General features: G+C 34.4%; 1 protein-coding gene across 3 annotated transcripts in view; it reads right to left on the reverse strand.

The window, feature by feature from the left end:
* The window catches only part of ATAD2B (ATPase family AAA domain containing 2B), a 123,895-nt gene that overhangs the window by 67,252 nt on the left and 32,773 nt on the right, over positions 1 to 23,870 (reverse strand). For all 3 annotated transcript variants that reach the window (XM_081592614.1, XM_081592613.1, XM_081592612.1), the window contains 7 exons: positions 19,622 to 19,720; positions 16,191 to 16,302; positions 15,766 to 15,881; positions 14,117 to 14,291; positions 10,130 to 10,218; positions 6,778 to 6,937; positions 5,476 to 5,566 (listed from right to left, as the gene is read on the reverse strand). In XM_081592614.1, the coding sequence (XP_081448740.1) occupies positions 5,476 to 5,566; positions 6,778 to 6,937; positions 10,130 to 10,218; positions 14,117 to 14,291; positions 15,766 to 15,881; positions 16,191 to 16,302; positions 19,622 to 19,720 (842 nt within the window). The remainder of the gene's footprint in view (positions 1 to 5,475; positions 5,567 to 6,777; positions 6,938 to 10,129; positions 10,219 to 14,116; positions 14,292 to 15,765; positions 15,882 to 16,190; positions 16,303 to 19,621; positions 19,721 to 23,870) is intronic.

Consider the following 23,870-nt stretch of genomic DNA (forward strand, 5'->3'; position numbering starts at 1 on the left):
CAACTAAAATTATTAAGTATTGTATTCTTAAAAGAAACATTTATCAAGAGGTAGGGGAAAACTTACTATGTCCTACGAGAATTTAATTCAGAAAAGGATAAGCAGATGAAGCACGAACACTGTCCCATGCCAGCAATCAATTCCCAAAAATTCCTCAGAAAAAAAGCAAGTTTACCATTCAGTTCAGTTCAGTTCAGTCACTCAGTAGTGTCATTGCAACCCCATGGACTTCAGCACGCCAGGCTTCCCTGTCCTTCACCAACTCCTGGAGCTTGCTCAAACTCATATCCATCGAGTCGGTGATGCCTTCCAACCATCTCATCCTCTACTGTCCCCTTCTCCTCCCGCCTTCAATCTTTCCCAGCATAAGGCAGTTCTTCGCATCAGGTGGCCAAAGTATTGGAGCTTCAGCTTCAACATCAGTCCTTCCAATGAATATTCAATTCCTTTAGGATTGATTGGTTTGATCTCTGAGCAGTCCAAGGGACTCTCAAGAGTCTTCTCCAGCACCACAGTTCAAAAGCATCAATTCTTTGGCGCTCAGCTTTCTTTATGGTCCAACTCTCACATCCATACATGATTACTGGATAAACCATAGCTTTGACTATATGAACCTTTGTAAGTAAAGTAATATCTCTGCTTTTTATATGCTGTCTAGATTGGTCATAGCTTTTCTTTCAAGGAGCAAGCGTCTTTTAATTTCATAGCTACAGTCACCATCTGCAGTGATTTTGGAGCCCAAGAAAATAAAGTCTGTCACGGTTTCTATTGTTTCCCATCTATTTGCCATGAAGTGATAGGACCAGATGCCATGATCTTTGTTTTCTGAATGTTGAGCTTTAAGCCAGTTTTTTCACTCTCCTCTTTCACTTTCACCAAGAGGCTCTTTAGTTCCTCTTCACTTTCTGCCATAAGGGTGGTGTCATCTGCATATCTGAGGTTCTTGATATTTCTCCCAGCAATCTTGATTCCAGCTTGTGCTTCACCCAGCCCGGCATTTCACACGATGTACTCTGCATAGAAGTTAAATAAGCAAGGTGACAATATATTAGCCTTGACGTACTCCTTTCCCAATTTAGAACCAGTCCTTTGTTCCATGTCCAGTTCTAACTACTGCCTCTTGACCTACATACAAGTTTCTCAGGAGGCAGGTAAGGTGGTCTATTCCCATCTCTTGAAGAATTTTCCACACTTCGTTGTGATCCACACAGTCAAAGACTTTAGTGTAGTCAATGAAGCAGAAGTAGATGTTTTTCTGGAATTCTCTTGCTTTTTCTATGATCCAACGGATGTTGGCAATTTGATCTCTGGTTCCTCTGCCTTTTCTAAATCCAGCCTGAACATCTGGAAGTTCTCAGTTCACGTACTGTTGAAGTCTCACTTGGAGAAGCCTCACTTGGAGAATTTTGAGCATTACCTTACTAGCCTGTGAGATACGAGTGCAATTGTGCAATTCTTTGGCGTTGCCTTTCTTTGGGATTTGAATGAAAATTGACTTTTCAGGTCCTGTGGCCACTGATGAGTTTTCCAAATTTGCTGGCATATTGAGTGCAGCACTTTCATAGCATCATCTTTCAGGATTTGAAATAGCTCAGCTGGAATTCCACAACCTCCACTAGCTTTGTTCATAGTGATGCTTCCTAAGGCCCACTTGACTTCGCATTCCAGGATGTCTGGCTCTAGGTGAGTGATTACACCATCACTCTCATTTTATTTTCTACTTCTTAAGGAATGAACCCCCCGCTCCAAAAAAAACACTGTCTTTTCCTGTTCCATACATATCTGTAACATTAGTTCAACAAAATAACTGTAGAACACTAGCTCAGACATAAAGTTAATCAAACAATCCATTTCAGAGGAAGTAAAGAATAAACTACCACCTTTAAAAAATATAAACCACACTCCTTTTACTTCTTTAGAAGTATACACAGTTACTGAACATTCTATATGATCCAATTTTTAAGTGCAAAAAGTCTAAGTTAAAAAGAAAAAAAAATGTTCAAAAACAACGCAGAACAGAAAAAAGCCACTAAGTTATTTTATACAGTAAATGTTGCCCATAACATTTGTGTTTGACATAATATGTTAATAATATAATTAGCAATCTACTGTTCATTTTTCCTTAACTTATTAAAGATAACTTTAGAGTTTATCAACTATAATAGATTCCATTTAAAAAAGCAAATTTTATTCCCTAAATTATATGGATGTTTTTATATTGACACATTTTATTAACAATACCAAAAATCACATTTGTTAATATCACCACAATCTCATCACTATAGTCTTTTAAGTATTAGCAAGCTGTCTCATAGTGACAGATATAAGTCATACAGCACACTTTGAGAACTGCTGTGTAGCTTATAATCCATTTTGTTAAAAAAAAAAAAAAATTCCAATTTTTTCCTTGAAAGTTTGAATTTCATCATTAGTAATAAAGTTTTACTTGAAAAACATCAATTTTACATGGATTATCATAACCAATAGACTATAAATTACAGGATTTATCTTTGTTACATTTGTTCGTGAATGAGAATTACTAGTTTATATCTGTGGTTGTCAACCTTGAGTAGTCTTCTGAATAAACAATGAAAATGAATCAAAAATAGGTTACAAACAAACTTAGTGAATCAGAATCACTAAGTGGTGGTTTAATATCATAAATATGTATTTTGAGAAAACCACCAGTCATTCTGATAAAAAAATTGAGAACTACTGAGTTAATAATGTACTTTCCTTTTGTTTAGTCATTAAGTCATGTCTGACTCTTTTGCGACCCCATGGACTGTAGCAATACTTTATACACTTTCCTTACTAGACTCTAAAACAGGATTAAAGGTATATCATAACTAGGCTAAATAGGTTATATTAAGTGTGATCACATGTCCTGGTTTAGGCCACTTGCCTAAACAGCATATTCTTTCACTCTCAAAGGGTTCAGGTTTAGGAAATAGATGATATGACTATTCTAGAAACACTGAAATATAGCCTCTTTTGAGAGTTAAAAGTTGATATTAGAGAAAATATCAATATCCCTTCCATAAGAATTCCATAACTATACTAGTTCTACCATCACAATTCTAATAGTCTGATAAACACATATATCTAGACACCAAAAAAAAAAGCATTTTGAGTACTGTTATTAAGATGGAGATTTGTCTGAAAGACTGAAAGTATAAACTATTCAAAGAGGCTAAAAACTAGGAAAGGCAATAAAACTTTATGAAGCTACTTTTTAAGTAAAATATCAAACAGTGAAGGTCCACAAGCTAAGATGCCTCATTGACAGATACCCTTTCATTGCTTAAAACTCTTAGTGAAAATGAATAGACAAATATGATTAGATAGAAGATCTTCATTAACTTTAAGCTCCTACTATTTATGCACATGTTCTGGATACCGAAATTACTTGAAGACTACTAAAAATCACACCTATGAAGCATGCAAACCTCCAAGTACTTGGGAAATCATTTCAAGATAAAAGTTACCAAATCCATAACCTCTAACAAAAGGTCAACTATGTTTTCAGTTCTTCATGAAAAACCTGCTTACTCTTTGGTTAGGCATAAATTTCACTCTACTGAACCCATACATGTTAAAACATCTTTGGGGTACATAAGTGGTACCTTCATAATGAATTTAAAGTGTATTGCTATTTCATTCCTGTTTGAAGACTTGCATTTGATTTTTTTTGTAATGTGAATTGGTTTCTTAAATGAAATAAATGTCACAAACAAAATCAGAAGTCAGTTAATTATAATTAAATTTATTATAATTTTTATGTCACTCTCCAGGAAGAAAATAGTGTGTATATATATATATACACATACACATATATATATATATATAAGCAGATTCTAAACCAGCAACGCCACCCCCAAAAAAGGCAAGAGAAGTTTTTCAGTCCTATAACAAAGTATGTCTTGAAATTTTTTTAACTTAAGAAACTGACTAAACGCTAAAATAAATAACCTGGTAAAATGAGAAGTAGTGGCCTTTGGAAATGAAAAAGAAAACTGAGAATCTAATATTTAGGATGACGAATTAGAGTATATAATATTTCAGATGGTAGATAGGGTAAAATAAAAAGTCATTTTTAGATTACTCAGGGAATTTCCAAGATTATCTGAAGACTTCTGCTTATTTCAGTTAAGGATCATTCTGTGACAAATTCACAGACCAATCAACAAAGACTTTACATTCTGATCTGTACTCTAACACAATATCATAAAAGTAGCAGGAAATAAAAGGGGTCAAATTTTCAAAAAGGGCAAAGACTGGATTTTGTACCAAATACCACCCTCTCCCATAAAGCAGCACAAGGCTTTGCAAAGGTCAAGCCAAATTTACATGAAATGGGTTTGGCGCATGCTCTCTTATACCAGGCAAAGCTTAAACTGGAGTAGTGCTGGAGAGATTTACGTTTTCTCCTCACCAGAAGATGTCGAGGTCTTTGTGGTTCAAAAGTTGAGGTATGCTGCTTCGGAGATGGAGGTCCCTGTGGATGAAGAGGATAATTCGGATGTAGCTAACTGAATGGACTAATGTTCTATTTAAGTTTTAATTACTTGATGGTGGACCACAATGATTTTTTAACTAAGTTGTTCTTTTTGGTTTTGGTAACTTTAAACTTTTCCCAAGTAGACTGCTGATTGTTAGTGGACTTATCAGGGGAACTTCTTCATAATGCTTAAAAAGTTCATGGAGAGATTTTTTTAATCTATATTTTCGAGAGAATGAGAGGAAAATAGACAAAAGACAGAAAAAGAATGAAAGAAAAATACCTGCGTGTATATTCAGCTGCTTAATACCATATTCATTTTTATTTCAGACCTAATTAGTGCCAAACTCCTGAATTCTAAAACCTCTGAATTTCATCTCCTATGTATGCACATAAAATACTCTCACCATATCCTTGTAGGGCAATAGTGTTCATTCACTCTGTAGGAGATCTTCTACTCTGTGAATAATTTAACATTAACTTGGAGAGTTTAACATTTAGGGAAATATAGCAGATGTCATTAAGTGTTTTCTTTGAAGACTCCTCTCACTCAACTTCTTTCTACACCACCAGAATGAAGATGAGCCCATCATGTAATCTGCGAAGTAAAAGACTACAGTTTTGCCCTATACATGGATCTTTACCTCTTGTTTAAGCTTATTTTTCTTAGTAAAATTTCTGAAAGGGAACAGTTCCTAAAAGGAGACACTGTAATAAGATTGGAAATCCAGCACTCAATGAAAGGCATTATTACTACGGAGTTTGTTAATCAAAACACTTAATGGCAGCTAAAATTCTAATTTAGAAGTGTTCAAACTTCAAGTGAAATGTTTAAAATAATTTTTTACATTTGAAGGCAAAGCTATCTATTGCACAAAAATATAATTATACTCATTCACATTCCAAATATAAGGGGAAAGGGAGGCTGAGCAGAACAAACAATGACAATCAAAACTTCAAATAGTAGCACTCACCAACACATTTTTCAGCCAATTCACCTAAAAAAGCATCTGACAATTTTGGATTCCAGTCCCTGGTATGGATCTGTAAAATGTGTTTTCTTGCCTAAGAAGAAAAGCATAGATAAATAAAATCTTGCCTAAGGAAAAAAATACAAATAAAATATCATCAACCCCAAAATGTATCAGATGGAACAAATTCATCAACTAACCACATTCCAGAAAAGCAACTGTTTATTTTAATAGAAGCATAAACAGCTTGGCATCCATGTTAACTCTGATTCCCATAATAACCCTGTGAGCTATGTAGTAGGGATCCTTGTTTCACAAACTGGGACATGTAATAGTCTGAGAGGTGAAGGAACTTGATCTAGGACTAGAACTCAAAACTAAATTTCCCTTTCCTCCACATCATTTTTACCATCTGAAAATGTATAAGCAAAAAACTTCAATGCATTATAATAACCATAACTTTTAAACAAACTATATATTTAGATTTCTCAGGTCCTTTTTGTTCTAATATGCATAAAGTGTCATTACAGTTTGAAGTTGAAGTTTTTGATTAAGAAATATAATACACACTGTCATATAAGTTTGTGAATGCTTTCACACTTAATACATAACAAGGTAATCTCCATGAACAGTAATTGAATTCACTGAAAAAAACAAAGGTTTAAACAATTTTACCTTGATTTTTTTCTTTCAAAATAGCATTCTCTACCTTAAATCTAACTGTATAACACAATCAAAATTTTAACGTCTTGGTTCCAAATTAATTTCTTTTTCTCCCACAGTAAAAAAAGAAACACTGAAGTATAAGAATCCATAATCAGCTGAAAAGTCACATCATAATGTTTTTCTCACATTTGCCTTCTTTCAGGGGAAAAACAACACTTTCTAAAATTGAATGTCCTTATTGCCTCAACACTGCTACTTGAATTTCTTAAGACTATGAAAAAGCAAATTATAACCAAGATAAAATTATTATTGGCTTTGTGAGGAATCTGGGATCTAGCACCAACACAAAAGAACTTGGAAGTTACCAGGATAAATTTTGCTCAAAAGTTGACAAAATCTGGAATCAGTAGCTATTGCTTCAATTTCAAGGTCTAAGCTGGGAATTCAGCTACCAAAAATAAACCAATGATATAACAAATATTTTCTTTCATATATATATACGACTTGACGTATGTGAGTTTGAGCAAGCTCCGGGAGATGGTGAAGAACAGGGAAGCCTGGTGTGTATATACACACACACACACACTTCATAATCAAATGAGAAATAAATCTTAGTATATTGAAAACAGAAACTGTTACCTTTTGATCCGGAAGGTTGAAAAGAAATTCTCTGTCAAAACGACCAGGTCTCCTAAGAGCAGGATCTATAGAATCAAGCCTATTTGTAGCACCAATAACAACAATTTCGCCCCTATTGTCTAATCCATCCATAAGAGCAAGGAGGGTTGACACTATAGAGCTGTAAGAAAATTTTAAAGAGGAAAGAAAGAAAAAGTTGCAAAAACTGCTGCTTATACTAAATTTTATCAGTCTTAAAGATTTTTATATCCATGTTCAAAAGTGAAACTAAGTTCCAAATAACTTTCTCATATTGTTCTAAACAGGTTTAAGACTTCTGAAGATATGACTGACATATAATACACTGGATATGTTTAAAGAACACAAATTGCTGAATTTTGAAGTATGTGAAACTATCACCATTAAGGAAAAAAAGTAATATTCATCATGCTCCTCTTTGCACCCTTCGTAATCCATCCCCATTGTTCCTCCTTGACCTCTACCCAATCCCTTGGAAACTACTGATCCAAGTTCTGTCACTATACATTAGCTTGCATTACCTAAAATTTTATATAAATGGGATCACACGGTAAACACTTTTTTTCTTCTGGATTCTTTCCCTCAGCATGATTATTTGAAATTTATCACACTGTTGGTGTATTTTTATTGTTGTTCAGTCACTCAATCTTTTCCGACTCTTTGTGACCCCACGGACTGCAGCACACCAGGCTTCCCTGTTCTTCACCATCTCCCGGAGTTTGCTCAAACTCACATACATCATGTCAGTGATGTCATCCACCCATCTCATTCTCTGCTGTCCTCTTCTCCTCCTGCCTTCAATCTTTCCCAGCATCAGGATCTTTTCTAATGAGTTGGCTCTTCGCATCAGGTGGCCAAAGTATTGGAGCTTCAGCTTCAAACATCAGTCCTTCCAATGAATATTCAGGATTGATTTCCTTTAGGATTGATTGGTTTGATCTCCTTGCAGTCCAGAGGACTCTCAAGAGTCTTCTCCAACACCACAGCCCAAAGGCATCAATTCTTCAACAGTCAGCCATTTTTACTGTCCAGATCTCACATCCATACATGACTCCTGGAAAAACCATAGCTTTGACTATACAGACCTTTGTAGGCAAAGTAACGTCTCTGCTTTTTAATATGCTGTCTAGGTTGGTCATAGCTTTTCTTTCAAGGAGCAAGCGTCTTTTAATCTCATGGCTGCAGTCACCATCTGCAGTGATTTTGGAGCCCAAGAAAATAAAGTCTATCACTGTTTCCATTGTTTCCCCATCTACTTGCCATGAAGCGATGGGACCAGATGCCATGATCTTTGTTTTCTGAATGTTGAGTGTTAAGCCAGTTTTTTCACTCTCCTCTTTCACCTTCATCAAGAGGCTCTTTAATTTCTCTTTGCTTTCTGCCATAAGGGTCCTTTAATCTGTATATCTGAGGTTATTGATATTTCTCCCAGCAATCTTTACTCCACTTTCTGCTTCATCCAGCCTGGCATTTCACATGATGTACTCTGCATATAAGTTAAATTAGCAGGGTGACAATATACAGCCTTGATGTACTCCTTTCCCAATTTAGAACCAGTCCATTGTTCCATATCTAGTTCTAATTGTTACTTTTTGACCTGCATACAGGTTTCTTAGGAGGCAGGTCTGGTATTCCCATCTCTTGAAGAATTTGCCACATTTTGTTGTGACCCACACAGTCAAAGGCTTTGGCGTAGCCAATAAAGCAGAAGTAGATGTTTTTCTGAAATTCTCTTGCTTTTTCCATGATCCAACGGATGTTGGCAATTTGATCTCTGGTCCCTCTGCCTTTTCTAAATCCAGCTTGAACGTCCGGAAGTTCTTGGTTCACCTACTGTTGACTCTTAGCTTGAAGGATTTTGAGCATTACTTTGCTAACACGTGAAATTGTTGGTTTAACAAGAGTTTATTCCTTTTCATTGTTAAGCAATATTCCATTTTATGATATATCCCAAATTGTTGATATACATGTTGATGGACATTTAGACTGTTTCCAGTTTTTGGCTATTACCCAAAAATATTATGAACATTCACATACAGGTCATGAAAATTTTCCCACAGGTTTTTTCCTAAAAGTTTTATACTTTAACTTCTTGAGCTTAGGCCTTTATCCTCTTAATCTTTAATGTTTACAAAATCTAAAACAACATCATATTTTGTATTCCTAAATACTGCTTTATCAATGTCTTTTTTATCATGGCCAATTGTGCCAGAGGTTGGTCTCAATTTTATTTTTTTCAAAGAAGCAACTTTTTAATTTCTTGATATCTGTCTATCTTTCCTTGCAATTCAGATACTGTTAGTTATAATTTTTATTTCACTAGTACCATAGATTATTTAGAATTAGAGCAATAGCTATTGATAACAGACATAAAATTTTCTGCTTGTCTTTTTGTTATCTCTTACATTTTATATATTATTAAACTTTGGAAGTTAGTTGTGATTTAAGGCATAATATATGATGTTTTTATAAATGATGTTTAAAACCAGTGTTCATTCTATATTGCCTTAGATAAATATGCACACAAGATCAGATTCATATAACACAGTTACTCAAATAATCTACAGAGAATTCATTTTATGCTCCTTTGTTCTATTACTTACCAAGAGGTACACGATCTCTTTCACAGTGATGATCAGTTTGACTCTTACTTTGCAGTTCTGTCAATTTTTGTTTTATATAGTTTGAAATGTAATAATTAGGGAACTACAGATTTTAAACCATTACATCTTTTAATAAGTTGAAGCTGTTATCATTATAAGTGGATCCTCTTTATATTTATAATAATGTTTTCCATCTTACAGACAATTTTGCCTAATATAGCAATAGTAGCTTTCTGTTAGTATTTACTTGATAAATTTTGCACCATTTATGAATTTCAGTATTTCAGACATTCTATATAAATGAAGGTTCCAAATGGTGGGGAAAAGGCAAGCAAAAGCTTAGTCACAAATATTCACAGGGACAAGAGAAACAAAAAAATATTTTAAGAAATAAAATATTATAAAAACATTACAGCTATGCTGAAAATTAGAAGCTCACAAATTTAAGCAGCTCAATTCAGAATAGGAAAATTCTATCTACAAACATCAGAGGACAGAGGAGCCTGGCAGGTAATAGACTTTAGGGTCACAAAGAGTCGGACACAACAGAGTGACTGAGCACACACATGCACACACACACACACACACTCATGCACACACATGCTATAAGAAAAAAGTCTTCCTCAAGGAAAGAGTTCGCATCTTACAAGCCTCATAGCACTAGTTCAAGGGTTAAGTCTTAGCACTATGTCAACATATGAACTCAACATAATCAGATTAGGAAATATTACCTGTGGATCTGATCTTGCCTGCTAGAGCGAACTGGAGCTAATCCATCTATTTCATCAAAAAATATTATAGAAGGTCTCATCAAATATGCCTAGTATAAAAAGAAAACAAATATTGTATTAGTTTTCATTTTTAATTTAATTACTGTGTTTTTTTAATAAGTAACAGAAGTAAATAGGTAATATAAGCAAATGGTACAACATGCAGCAGGTAAGAAAGATTATAGAGGAAAAAGAAAAGCTCCTTATCTCCTCAGTCTCCAATCACAAGGTAGTGATTGGAGTTACCTACCCAGTAGGTAACTACTGTTTTCAGTTTGTTTATTCTGTCATACATGTCATTCACACATATACATATACATGTATTTTTAAACATATTATTTTATTAAACGCACTTAAACACACTATTCATATTGCTTTTATCATATAACACAGACTATTTTATGTTAATGAGATATTTTAATTAGCTTCCATGTAAGAATATAAGAAAAGGATTCCTATAAACTCTAATATAACTTAAGAAAAAGCAAGGTCATTCTATGAAAACTTAAAGCAAAAGGAAGGTGAAGAATCTAAACCTGCAGAAATTAATACCAACAAAGGATGACAATAATTTTAGAGAGAGGTTTGCCTTAAAATGTCAAGGTGGACTGGAGAGGGCTCACTGGACCCCATCCTTGAAGCTAGATCACTGGATTCAAATCATATGTGGACAAGATAGGGAGGGTGAATTACAGGGATTCACGGAGTTGCATCAGATGACCAAGAACATAGGAGTGGATTCCTGCCCCAACCCATCCGCATTCGTGTGGATTCTTTTAATTCATCCTGATTGGCTATTCCAAAGATTTTTTTCCCTTATTTTTGATGATTGGAGCCCTAAAGATGCACAGTGGAATTGTGTTTTGCATTTTTTGGTAAAAGGAGCCAAGCGAGGACCTGGAAATACACACTGGAGCAATCTCCTGGGAAGGATTCAGCATGAGTAGATGGTAAACTTTAAAAGTGAAAGTGGGAGTTTGTTGAAAACAGTAAATCACTAAGTCATTTCTAGGGCTTCCCTGATGGTTCAGAGGTAAAGAATCTGCCTGCAATTCAAGAGACACATTCAATCCCTGGATCGGGAAGATCTCCTGGAGGGAAATGGCAACCCACTCCAGTAGTCTTGCCTGGGAAATCCCATGGACAGAGAAGTCTAGCAGGTTATAGTCTATGGGGTCACAAAGAGTCAGATACTACTTAGCAACTAAACAACAACAGAAGTCACTTCTAAGTTTAAAGAAAACAAAATTGGGGTTGAAGATTCAGTAGTCTTCCAATTGGCTATGCCATTTTCCTTTGAAAAAAATATATATTAAAAACTAAAAAACATAGTCAAGGTAATAGAAGTACCTTCTTCTGACCAAGAGGTAGCAGACAAGTTTCCAGACACCATTAAGAAAACCACTGATGAGAAACAGTATCCGTCTGAACAGGTTTTTAATGCAGACAACAGTGCCCCATTCACATTTATTAGTAAAGAAGAGAAATGAGCACCAGGATTTAAGGCTGTTTCTTTATTATCAACACATTAATCGTGATACCTAATAAATATGAATTTCTTTTTCATATTATTTTTTCATTTTTGATGTATAGTATAATATGTATAACATCTACAGTGTTTTGTATTATATAAGACAATATTGACATAGGTTGAGAGAGAATTAAACTTATATTCAGGCAATGTAAAACTTTGGTTTTGGTAAATATAGTGCAGTATTGCAAATCTCATGATTTTTCTTAACATTTTCTTCTCTCTAGCTTACTTTACTGTAAGAATACAGAATATAATACATAATACAAAATACGCATGCTAACTGTTTACATTATTGGTAAGGCTTCCTATCAACAGTAGGCAGTTAGTAGTTAAGTTTGCAGGGAATCAAAAATTATACACCAATTTTCAACTGCATGGAAGTTGGTGCCCCTAACCACTGTATGGTTTAAGAGTCACCTATATACACTTCCTTTTGGGAAAAATTCACATTAGTCCAATTAGATAGGCATTATTTGCCCCATTTTATAGAATAGGCAAATAAGGATCAGATGCTTTCAGTTACTTAAAGTTATATACTTAATAGGGCTTCCCTGGAAGCTCAAATGGTAAAGAATCTGCCTGCAATGCAGGAGACCCACGTTCAATCCCTGGGTCAGGAAGATCCCCTGGAAAAGGGAATGGCTACCCACTCCAGTATTCCTGCCTGGAGAATTCCACGGATAGAGGAGCCTGGTGGGCTATAGTCCTGGAGTTGCAAAGAATCAGACATGACTGAGAGACTAACACTTTCACTTTCATATATACTTAATAGTAAAGTCAGATATGAACTAACACTTTTCTGACACCAAAGGCCAAACTCTTAACCAATACATTGTATGGTCAACCCTCAGTATCTGTTGGGGGGGCATTGGTTCCAAGGCTCCCCAGAGATACTAAAATACGAGGATGCTCAAGTTCCTTATATAAAATAGCATAGTACTGTCAGCCCTATATATCCATGGATTCCACATCTGTGAACTCAACCAATATGAGATGAAATTGTTGTCTGAATCTGTGGATGCAGAACCAGCAGATATGGAAGGCCAACTACACCTCCTTCATCTCATTTAGAGATTATATCCTTACTTCAGGAATGTAGATTCTTGTCATTTAAAAAGACATAATGACTACAAGCAGTTTTTAAAAAAGAAAGAAAACATTTCATATCTATTGCCCACAAAGAAACTGAAATGAAACATGAATAAAGTAAATACAGATTTAAAAGCAGCATGGAGACTCCCTGGTGGTACAGTGGTTAAGGCTTCACTTTCCAATGAAGGGGGTGTGGGTTTGATTCCTGGTAAGGGAGTTAAAGATCCCACATGCCTCACTGCCAAAATAACCAAAACATAAAACAAATACTATAAAAAGCAGCATAATTTATGCTATGGTTTTTAATAAAACTGAGAAACATTCCTACACCGAGTATCAAGTTGCAAAAAGTATAACACTGTCAAAAATTTAAAATTAAGTCATTGGACAATTTGCCAGCATTCCCAAGCTGATTCTCCCCAAATTCACCAATGTTATTTTACATTATTTTCCAATTAATATGAAATCTTCTTGAAACATGAAGACTGCATATGTTTGACTTCTCAATAGACACTGAACACCTTGAAGTTAACAATTTTACTTTATCCCTCTTTCTAGACCCATTATCTAGAACACAGCAGTCTTTAACATGGATACTGATAGTAACTAAAAATAATATTTGAAATGCTTTATCAGTTAGGTAGAACTTTGATACACATCAACTCAGTAATGGGTATTCAACAAATGCCTGCTCTAAGTATTTTTAAAGTGTCATGTGAATCTCCTTAGACATAACAAGATATAAGTTGCATTACCATGTATGAATGACTTCTTTCAATACCCCAAATAATTAAAAAGTGAATTTATACCAGGACTAATTTTTATAAGTATTAGGAAATGGTATTTTTAAAGTTAGTTATACATAAATAGTAAAGATAGCCCAAATGATATTCACTTACCTTACTCAACCTTTTAAAAGCATTTATTTAATACTGAATTCTTCTAGTATATTTGTAACTCATGAAAATAAATAATATACTGCTTTGTGATATTTCTTGCACAGATATGTAACTTTTTATGCTTGTTCTATTCCCTCAATTAGATTATAATCTATATGTGATATCTAGGGATCTCAAAAGCACTTAACATGGTATTATATGCCAAGTTGCCACCTCAATAAATATTTTGTAAATCACCTTAAATTAGTACTAGTGAAACTGCTATTAAACACCTCTAAGACATACAAATTCCAATTACTGATCCTAAATTTAACATACTGATTGGTAAATATGACTTGTTACGAACAGTTTGTATAATATTTATAGACCAAATATATTAAGTATTCTTAAGAAGATATTTTCACATTAGCTGACTTCACTTACCTGATCAAAAAGAAGCCTAAGCTGCCGCTCAGATTCACCAACCCACTTACTCAGACAATCTGCTCCTTTTCGCATAAAAAAAGCCACCTTTTTGTCTCCCTGACTGCACTCGTTAGCTAATGCTCTGGCAACCAAGGTTTTACCTGTGCCAGGAGGCCCATAAAACAAACAGCCCCTAGAGGAATAGAGAGTCAATAAAAGTAAATTAGTGTTACCATTAGCACTAATAATCAATGTAAAAGTATGCACCTCCCATATAATTTTGAATTAATGCACATTTTATTATTATTAGACACCGACAAAGCTTTTTGTAGTATACAGGCAAAAGTTTCACTTCGCTGACAGTCCTCAAGGATGTTCTCAAACAATCAAGCTTTGGTACACAAGAAATAGTTCAAGGGTAGACAGTAATTTGGCAAAATATTAAAGGCGTTTGCCCTGTAACCCAAAAATTTCACATATTTTACAAAATCATGTAGAAATACTCAAAAGAATGTTATAGACTTTCTTAAAAAATCTAAATGCTATCTATTAATAAGGGACAAATACACCACTACATCTATAAATTAAACATTAGTATGATGTCAAAAAGAATAATACACACAATATTTATTAATATGAGACATCTATATTATAGAGTGAAAACTAAAGTTACATAAGGGCATTATTGAGTAATCTCATTTATATTAAATGTTTAAATGCACACAATACAGACAAGATCGTAAAGTTAATATATGCATATACATACAAAAGAAAGTTGTAAAGAATATAAAAATTGTTCATCTCTAAAGAGGGAGATTACTTTCAGCTTATAACACATTTTGTTTATAACTCCATTTTTTAAAGTTCCTCATTAATGGGTTTTTTTTTAATTTACTATTTATTAATAGTAACTGAATCCAATGAATATGATCAGTATTAATCATATTCACTGGATCATATCATATAAAAAGTAAATAAATAGCTATTATGATTTGTAAGAGCCACTGTAGAATTACAGGCCAACATTTAACACACTCAAATAGAAGATGACTCTTTAAAAGATTTTCTACATCCTTAAAAGCATGAATAACAAATTAGAACCAAATCTCTTAAATAAAAAGGGATATTTAGCAGTTTAAATCTATGTCTATGTGTACATTTTCAGAATGTTTTATTCTGCCAAATTTCCTCTGACATAATTTCTCAGCCTTTTCTAATAGTTAACTAGCTAACCACCTCATGATCAGACACAATTAATCTGATCATAAAAATAAACTATCAAGTTTACCATTTCAAAAATACCACATCGAGTCAAAGAAACACTTCACTGAAACTGTGCTTTCAAAGACTAAACAACATATAGTATCAAACTCAATGCTATTAGGAGACCAAATTAAGGAAAATCTAGTTGGGCAATCCACTTGTATATTCAAGGCCTGCATAAAGAATCTCATCCTACGTCTGAGTCTTAAATGCTGAAATATAAACTTCAAGTACCACAGCTTTTGAGCTCTAAATAATAAACTTTTATTCCTAATTCTCACTGCTAGAACATATCAAGTAAATATACATGAAATATTTATAAATAATATTTAGATGTATAATTACTTACTAATTGAAATTTGATAAATTAACAATAACAATAATAAATATCTAGTGTTACTAACCTTGGAGGCTGAATTTTAAATTTTTCAAAAATTTCTGGATATAAAAGTGGGAATACTACCATTTCCTTTAGTGCATGAATATGATGGCTCAATCCACCTATGCTATCAAACCGCACCTTGGAAAGAAGGGGAAAAGTTTAGTACAAAATAATTTTAACTGTATATAGGTTTCTTTTTAATTTATGAGATAATGATTGCAAAATACATGCCTTCAGCAGGAACTGAAGTTTAAGTACAAAGTTCATATATAAACAGAGTTCAAAAAATTATACTTTAGGGAATCCCCTGGCAGTATGGTGGTTAGGACTCCACGCTTCCACTGCAGGGAGCACGGATTCATCCTTGATGGGGGAACTAAGATCCCACAAGCTGTGTGACAAAAAAAAAAAAAGAGGCATTTCTAGAAAACCATTCACAAAACTTACTGATTTATCAATATTCATTGGATCAACATCAGCCAAGCTTGCACCCACTTTAACACGTTCTCGGAGAATACCACTAGCTAAATCTTCTGCTCTTAAGTTCATAGGCAAACACCTGAAATTCATAAAAATTTAAGTAGATAGCATCAAAAAGTTACATGTTCTTAATATCATAAGCAAGTTTTAAAGCTTTGACATATTTTTTAATGAAGGATAACTGCTTTGCAGAATTTTGTTGTTTTCTGTCAAACCTCAACATCAATCAGCCATAGGTATACATATATCCCCTCCCTTTTGAACCTCCCTCCCATCTCCCTCCCCATCCCAACCCTCTAAGTTGATACAGACCCCCTGTTTGAGTTTCCTGAGCCATACAGCAAATTCCCATTGGCTATCTATTTCACATATGGTAATATGTTTCCATGTTACTCTTTCCATACATCTCACCCTCTCCTCCCCTCTCCCCATGTCCATAAGTCTATTCTCTATGTCTGTTTCTCCATTGCTGCCCTGTAAATAAGTTCTTCAGTACCATTCTTCTAGATTCCGTATATATGTGTTAGAATACAATATTTATCTTTCTTTCTGACTCACTTCACTCTGTATAATAGGTTCTAGGTTCATCCACCTCATTAGAACTGACTCAAATGTGTTCCTTTTTATGGTTGAGTAATATTCCATTGTGTATATGCACCATAACTTCTTTATCCATTCATCTGTCAATGGACATCTAGGTTGCTTCCATGTTCTAGCTATTGTTAATAGTGCTGCAATGAACAATGGAATACATGTGTCTTTTTCAGTTTTGGTTTCCTCAGGGTATATGCCTAGGAGTAGGATTGCTGGGTCATATGGCGGTTTTATTCCTAGTTTTTTAACGAATCTCCATACCATCTTCCATAGTGGCTGTACCAATTTACATTCCCACCAACAGTGCAAGAGCGTTCCCTTTTCTCCACACCCCCTCCAGCATTTATTGTTTGTAGACTTTTTGATGATAGCTATTCTGACTGGTGTGAGGTGATACCTCATTGTACTTTTGATTTGCTTTCTCTTATAATGAGCAATGTTGAGCATCTTTTCATGTTTGTTAGCCATCTGTATGTCTTCTTTGGAGAAATATCTGTTTAGGTCTTTTTCCCACTTTTTGATAGGGTTGTTTGTTTTTCTGGCATTGAGTTGTATGAACTGCTTATATATTTTGGAAATTAATCCTTTGTCAGTCATTTCATTTGCTATTATTTTCTCCCATTCTGAGGGTTGTCTTTTCACCTTGCTTATAGTTTCCTTTGCTGTGCAAAAGCTTTTAGTTTAATCAGGTCCCACTTGTTTACTTCTGTTTTTATTTCTGTTACTCTAGGAGGTGGGTCATAGAGGATCTTGCTTTGATTTATGTCGTTGAGTATTCTGCCTATGTTTTCCTCTATGAGTTTTATAGTTTCTTGTCTTACTTTTAGGTCTTTAATCCACTTTGAATTTATCTTTGTGTATGGTATTAGGAAGCGTTCTAATTTCATTCTTTTACATGTAGCTGTCCAGTTTCCCCAGCACCATTTATTGAAGAGGCTGTCTTTGTCCCATTACATATTCTTGCCTTCTTTGTCAAAAATAAGGTGCCCACAGGTGCATGGGTTTATTTCTGGGCTTTCTATCTTGTCCCATTGGTCTACATTTCTGTTTTTGTGCCAGTACCATACTGTCTTGATGACTGTAGCTTTGTAGTATAATCTGAAGTCAGGAAGGTTGATTCCTCCAGCTTCTTTCTCAAGACTGCTTTGGCTATTCAGGGTCTTGTGTGTTTCCATATGAATTGTAAAATTTTTTGTTCTAGTTCTGTGAAAAATGCTCTTGGTAACATGATAGGGATCACATTGAATCTGTAGACTGCATTTGGTAGTATAGCCATTTTCACAATATTGATTCTTCCTACCCAGGAACATGGAATATCTCTCCATCTGTTTATGCCATCTGCTTTGACACATTTTTATCTTTCTCCCTTTTCTCATAACCCAGAAAATGACAAAAGATTTCATATTTTTAATCTACTTTTCCTAAATTCTTTTCAATAGATCAGAAGTAAACTTATTCACAAGACAAAGCAATTAAGGTCATGAATCTATTTGTCCAAAGGGTCCAACCTAGTCTAAATAAGAAAACTTAACACACCTGATATTCTATAAGTATAAAATAAAAATAGACCTACTATATATACACTATTATTATATATGACATTACATGAACTCAAGCTTTATTACAATATTTAAATTTATCCTTAGTTATTATGTATGGCAACTCAGAATACATGATTGAAGAAATAAGTTTCCTTTCCTTTAATTCATGAGAAACCAATTTTAGTTCTTGTTCTGAAAATTAAGCCTTATTTTTTGTGTAGCTACCTTAAAATACATCTTTAGCTACTTAAAATCCTATACGATATTAACTTAATTATCCCTAAGAAAATACAATCTACTGCCTCTTTTAATATTGCATAAACACCAAAAGATGACATAAATAGCCTCAAAAAAGTATAGGTTCTATAATGAATATAACTTCACTGATATTTCCGAATCTGAACTTACTTTAAAAACTTCCAAAGCAGGTATCAGAATAGTTCAGATTAAAGAGACATTACACTCTTTTATTTAAACTTAGATATTCCTTACATTTTCTTTCTGTCATCCACATAAGGAACTCTTTCTGGCATACAATCTATACCAATCCAAACTTGTTTCCAAGACCAGCTAACTGAAAACTTGGTATTTCTACAGTAAATATATAATGCTAAAGTATAGAAATGCTTTGCTAAATATAAAATTTCTAAATATAATTTATCTTAAGTATTATACATATAAGCTAGAAATTAACTTAAATTTTAAAGGATAAATTATAATTTGATTATCTACTAGGCAAAATATTGATTCTCTCCCCCACTGAAAACTCTCAAGATTTTAGTGAGCCATGTAATAATGAGTCACTCTAGTTAAGCAAAGATCACCAGAGGCATTCACTAAGCCAAAACTATAACAAGGTTTCCAACAAAACCCAAGGACTCCTGAAATAATTCTATCTAAAATCAAGTCTTACTCTTGAGTGCTATCATCATTTTAAGCATCTAAAATCAGCCTCATTAAATGGATTTGGATTAGAGGAGAGGTACTGAAGAAGAGACTGTCATAGAGGTTAGACTCTTTCCCTGGTTCTATCTTTATCTTCCCACACTGTTTTATTGAGTACTAACACAGTAAGTAATTTATGGGAAGTTTCCCATGGTTAGATTTCTACTCTAAAAATTACCATGTAAAAACCAAGTTAGTGTATTCCCCTAATGTGTTGAGTATCACTGTGAGCAAAATACTGGAACAGGTAAGAATCACAAAGTTTAAACTGTTATTCCTTTTTTCTACCATGGAAGTAACAATTAAAAATTTACTAACCTATTTCTTGCTCTTGCCATGCTCTTTGACTTCCTTCTTTCAAATCGTTCTTCATCAGAAGAAGTTGTGTCACTACTGTGAATAGCATGCTTCTTTCTCCTATTTAAACAGAGTAAAATCTTTGAAATCATTACAGCAGCAAAGGGCTTTTAAAAAGCACCATTCTGAGCACCACATCTACTGTTAGCTCAGTAGAAAATACATACATTCACTCATTCATTTGGCAAATATTAAGATCCTTATACTCATGCAATTTACAACAGAAAGAACAAAAAGAAAAACAGGAGGAGAAGGAGGCTATAATTTTTTAAATAGAGTAGTTCAGAAAGCCATCAAGCAACAAATTTAATTTGCATCCAAATTTAGGGAATGTCTACCACTGATTGATAAATAACATCAAAATCTTAGAAAAGAAAGCTTATCCTTTTCTCTTATTTTCCCATTTCCCAAACAATCAGAAATAGTACAGACACTAAAGAAAATAATACATTGGTTTAAGGGGAGACAAGAGTTTCCACTTTTGACTTAAGATACTTATATCCTGTCTGGATTTCTTATAAAACATACTTTTGAAGAAAAGTTTACAATCATAACTACTATGGAATGAAAGTATCAAAGTAAAATCCTTGAGGAAAAACAATACTCAATAAATCTAATTATTGATATAATTGATGACATCTCTAAGATACCTAGAAAATATGGAATCATACGAAATGGAGTCATTGTAAATTAATTTACTTCCAACTCAGAATGGCCTTCAAGGATGGTGTACACCCTGTGCATCTCTACTCAAATCCAATTCCCTCAATAGCAACCCCAGATTTTCCCCAGCTCATGAAGACTTTTAACCTGTCTAATATTCCTTCTCCTGATTAATAGGAGTCCTTTCATTTCATCCTATATCAGATTTTAATGTTTCCCAAGACCTTAGGAAGATTGTTGCAATAGTTACCTACTCAATCTTTGCAATTTTGATATTTACCTTCTCTCTGACTTCTTTCTCTCCTTAAGAAAAAAATGCCTGTTTCCAAGTTTATTTACTCTATGTGTGTGTGTTGTGAGCCTAATATATAAAAATGTAATACATCAGCTCTAATGAGGTGATCAGAAGCAATAGTGTACATACTGGGCTAAGGAAATGACTCCAGATGATAACTTGAATTCACAAGAACATACGAAGAGACCCAGAATAATAAAATAAAAGTTACTATCCAAAAGCTATAAACATACATTTGATTGCCTTTCTTCTCTCACCTTTTTAAATAAAACAGAATTATAAAAATAATTCTAATAACATATTGCTAGGTTTATAAAATGTATCACAATACCACAAAAAGCAGAAAGGACCATAAGGGGAAGGGGGTCACATCATACACAAAAGAAAGTCAAAATGGATCAAAGACCTAAACATAGAGCTAAATCTATAAAACTCTTAGAAGAAAACACAGGAATAAATCTTCATGATCACAGATTTGGCAATGGATTCTTAGATATGACATCAAAAACATGAAAAATAACAACAAAGATAAATTAAACCTCATCAAAATTAAAGTTCTTTCTGTTCAAAGAACATCATCAAGAAAGTAAAACAACCCACAAAATAGGATAAAATATTTACAAATCAAATATCTAATAAGGAATTTGAATCTAGAATATATAAAGAGCCCTTATAAGTCAATAAGAAAAAGACAACCCAATTTTTAAATAGGCACAGGACACAAAGACAGTTCTGAAAGGAAAGTTTTAAAATGGCCAGTAAGCACTTGAAAAGATACCTCATATCATCAAAAATTATAATGAGGTACATTGTATACTCATTAGGATGAACAGAATCAAAAAGTCAGACAATATTAAGCTTTGAAGAGAATATGAAAAACTGGAAACCCTACACACTGATGGAGAGAATGTAAAATGGTATAGTCACTCTGGAAAACATTCAAGCAGTTCTTAAATGATTCAGCAGAAAGTTATCACATGGCCCAGTAATTCCACCCCAAGGGATATACTCAAGAGAAATAAAAACATACGTCCAGGAATTCCTGGCAGGCCAGTGGTTAGGACTCTAAGATTTCACAGCCAAGGATGCAGGCTCAATCCCTGGTCAGGGAACTAAGATCCTACAAGCCATGCGGCATAGTCAAAAACAAACACCAAAAAAACAAAACAAAACAAAAATTCTCTAAGACTCAATGACAAGATTATTAACAACCACGAACTCTCTACAATATAAAATATATCTTTCTTAAGCATCAGTCTTACAGAGGACATGCTAGAGGCATTCCCAATAAAGAAGTGGGGTACAATTAATATACAGAAATTAACTGTTCGCATATATACTAACAGCCATCTGAGAAAAAATATAAGAATAAAGAAAAAAAAAGGACAAGGACATCTTTTATGTAATATAATATTTATAAATTATACATAATTTGATAATAAATGTGGCAACTGTAATCAATGGAAAAAACACAGACTCAATAAATGAGGTTGGAAAAACTCATTTTCCACCTGGGATAAAAGCTGGATCCATACTACAAATCTCACACAAGAATAAAATTCAGATGGATCAAAATTAGAGTAAAATATGAAACATTAAAAATAAACAAAGGTGCTATATGCATAACTGATTCACTCTGCTATACACCTGAAATTAACACAACATTGTAATCAACTACTCCAATAAAAATTTTAAAAAAGAAAACCATCAGTATTCTAAATTAAAGTAAAAATAAACAAAGGTGAACTTCCTTAACACTCTGGATTTGGGAAGGCTTTTCTAACTATGATTCAAACTCTAAAAAAATCTTATAGTTGTTGTTGTTCAGCCACTCAGTCATGTCCAACTCTTTGCAACCCCGTGGACTGTAGCATAACAGGCTCCTCTAAACAGGAGCCCACTGGGTTCCTCTGTCCGTGGGATTTCCCAGGCAAAAATACTGGTGTGGGTTGCCATTTCCTTCTCCAGGGCATCTTCCTGATCCAGAGATTGAACCTCCATCTTCTGCTTGGCAAGCAGATTGTTTACCACTGAGTCAACTGGGAACCCCTCTAAAAAAACATAGTAGGCTGATAAATTTGACTACATAAAAATAAAAACTTTCTGGTAAAGACAACCAAAAGCAAAGTTAAAACACAAACTAAGAACTGAGAAAAAAGACTGGCAATTTGTGACAAAGGACTACTATACTACATAAAGAAAGAACTACTTGTTGTTCAGTCACTCAGTGGTGTCTGGCTTTTTGCGACCCCATGGACCGCAGCACACAAAGCTTCCCTATCCTTCACCAACTCCTGGAGCTTGCACAAACTCATGTCCATTGAGTCGGTGATGCCATCCAACTATTTCATCCTCTGTCATCCCCTTCTCCTCCTGCCTTCAATCTTTCCCAGCATCAGGGTCTTTTCTCATTAGTCGGCTCTCTGCATCAGGTGGCCAAAGTATTGGAGCTTCAGCTTTAGCATCAGTCCTTCCAATGAATATTCAGGGTTGATCTCCTTTAGGATTGACTGGTTGGATCTCCTAGCAGTCCAAGGGACTCCCAAGAGTCTTCTCCAGCACCACAGTTGAAAAGCACCAACTCTTAGGCATTCAGCCTTCTTCATGGTCCAACTGTCAGACCCATACATGACTACTGGATAAACTATAGCTTTGACTATAGGGACCTTTTTCAGCAAAGTAATGTCTCTGCTTTTTAATACACTGTCTAGGTTTGTCATAGCTTTTCTTCCAAGGAGCAAGGGCCTTGATTTCATAGCTGCAGTCACCATCTGCAGTGATTTTGGAGCCCAAGAAAATAAAGTCTGTCATGGTTTCCATTTTTTCCCCATCTATTTGCCATGAAGTGATGGGACCTGATGCCATGATCATTGTTTTTTTGAATGTTTAGTCTTAAGCCAGCTTTTTCACTCTCCTCGCACCTTCATCAAGAAGCTGTTTAGTTCCTCTTCACTTTCTACCATAAGAGTATTGTCATCTGCATATCTGAGGTTACTGAAAGTGACTCCACCTTCTGCTTCATCCAGCTCAGCATTTCACATGATATATTCTGCATATAAGTTAAATTAGCAGGGTGACAATATACAGCCTTGACGTTCTCCTTCCTCAGTTTTGAACCAGTCCATTGTTCCATATCCGGTTTTAACTGTGGCCTCCCGATCTGCATACAGGCTTCTCAGGAGGCAGGTAAGGTGATCTGGTATTCCCATCTCTTGAAGAATTTTCCAGTTTGTTGTGATCCACCCAAAGGCT

The sequence above is a fragment of the Giraffa tippelskirchi genome, chromosome 4, assembly GCF_054371585.1.
Source record: "Giraffa tippelskirchi isolate mGirTip1 chromosome 4, T2T-mGirTip1v1.2.pri, whole genome shotgun sequence".
In the NCBI taxonomy this organism is placed as follows: domain Eukaryota; kingdom Metazoa; phylum Chordata; class Mammalia; order Artiodactyla; family Giraffidae; genus Giraffa; species Giraffa tippelskirchi.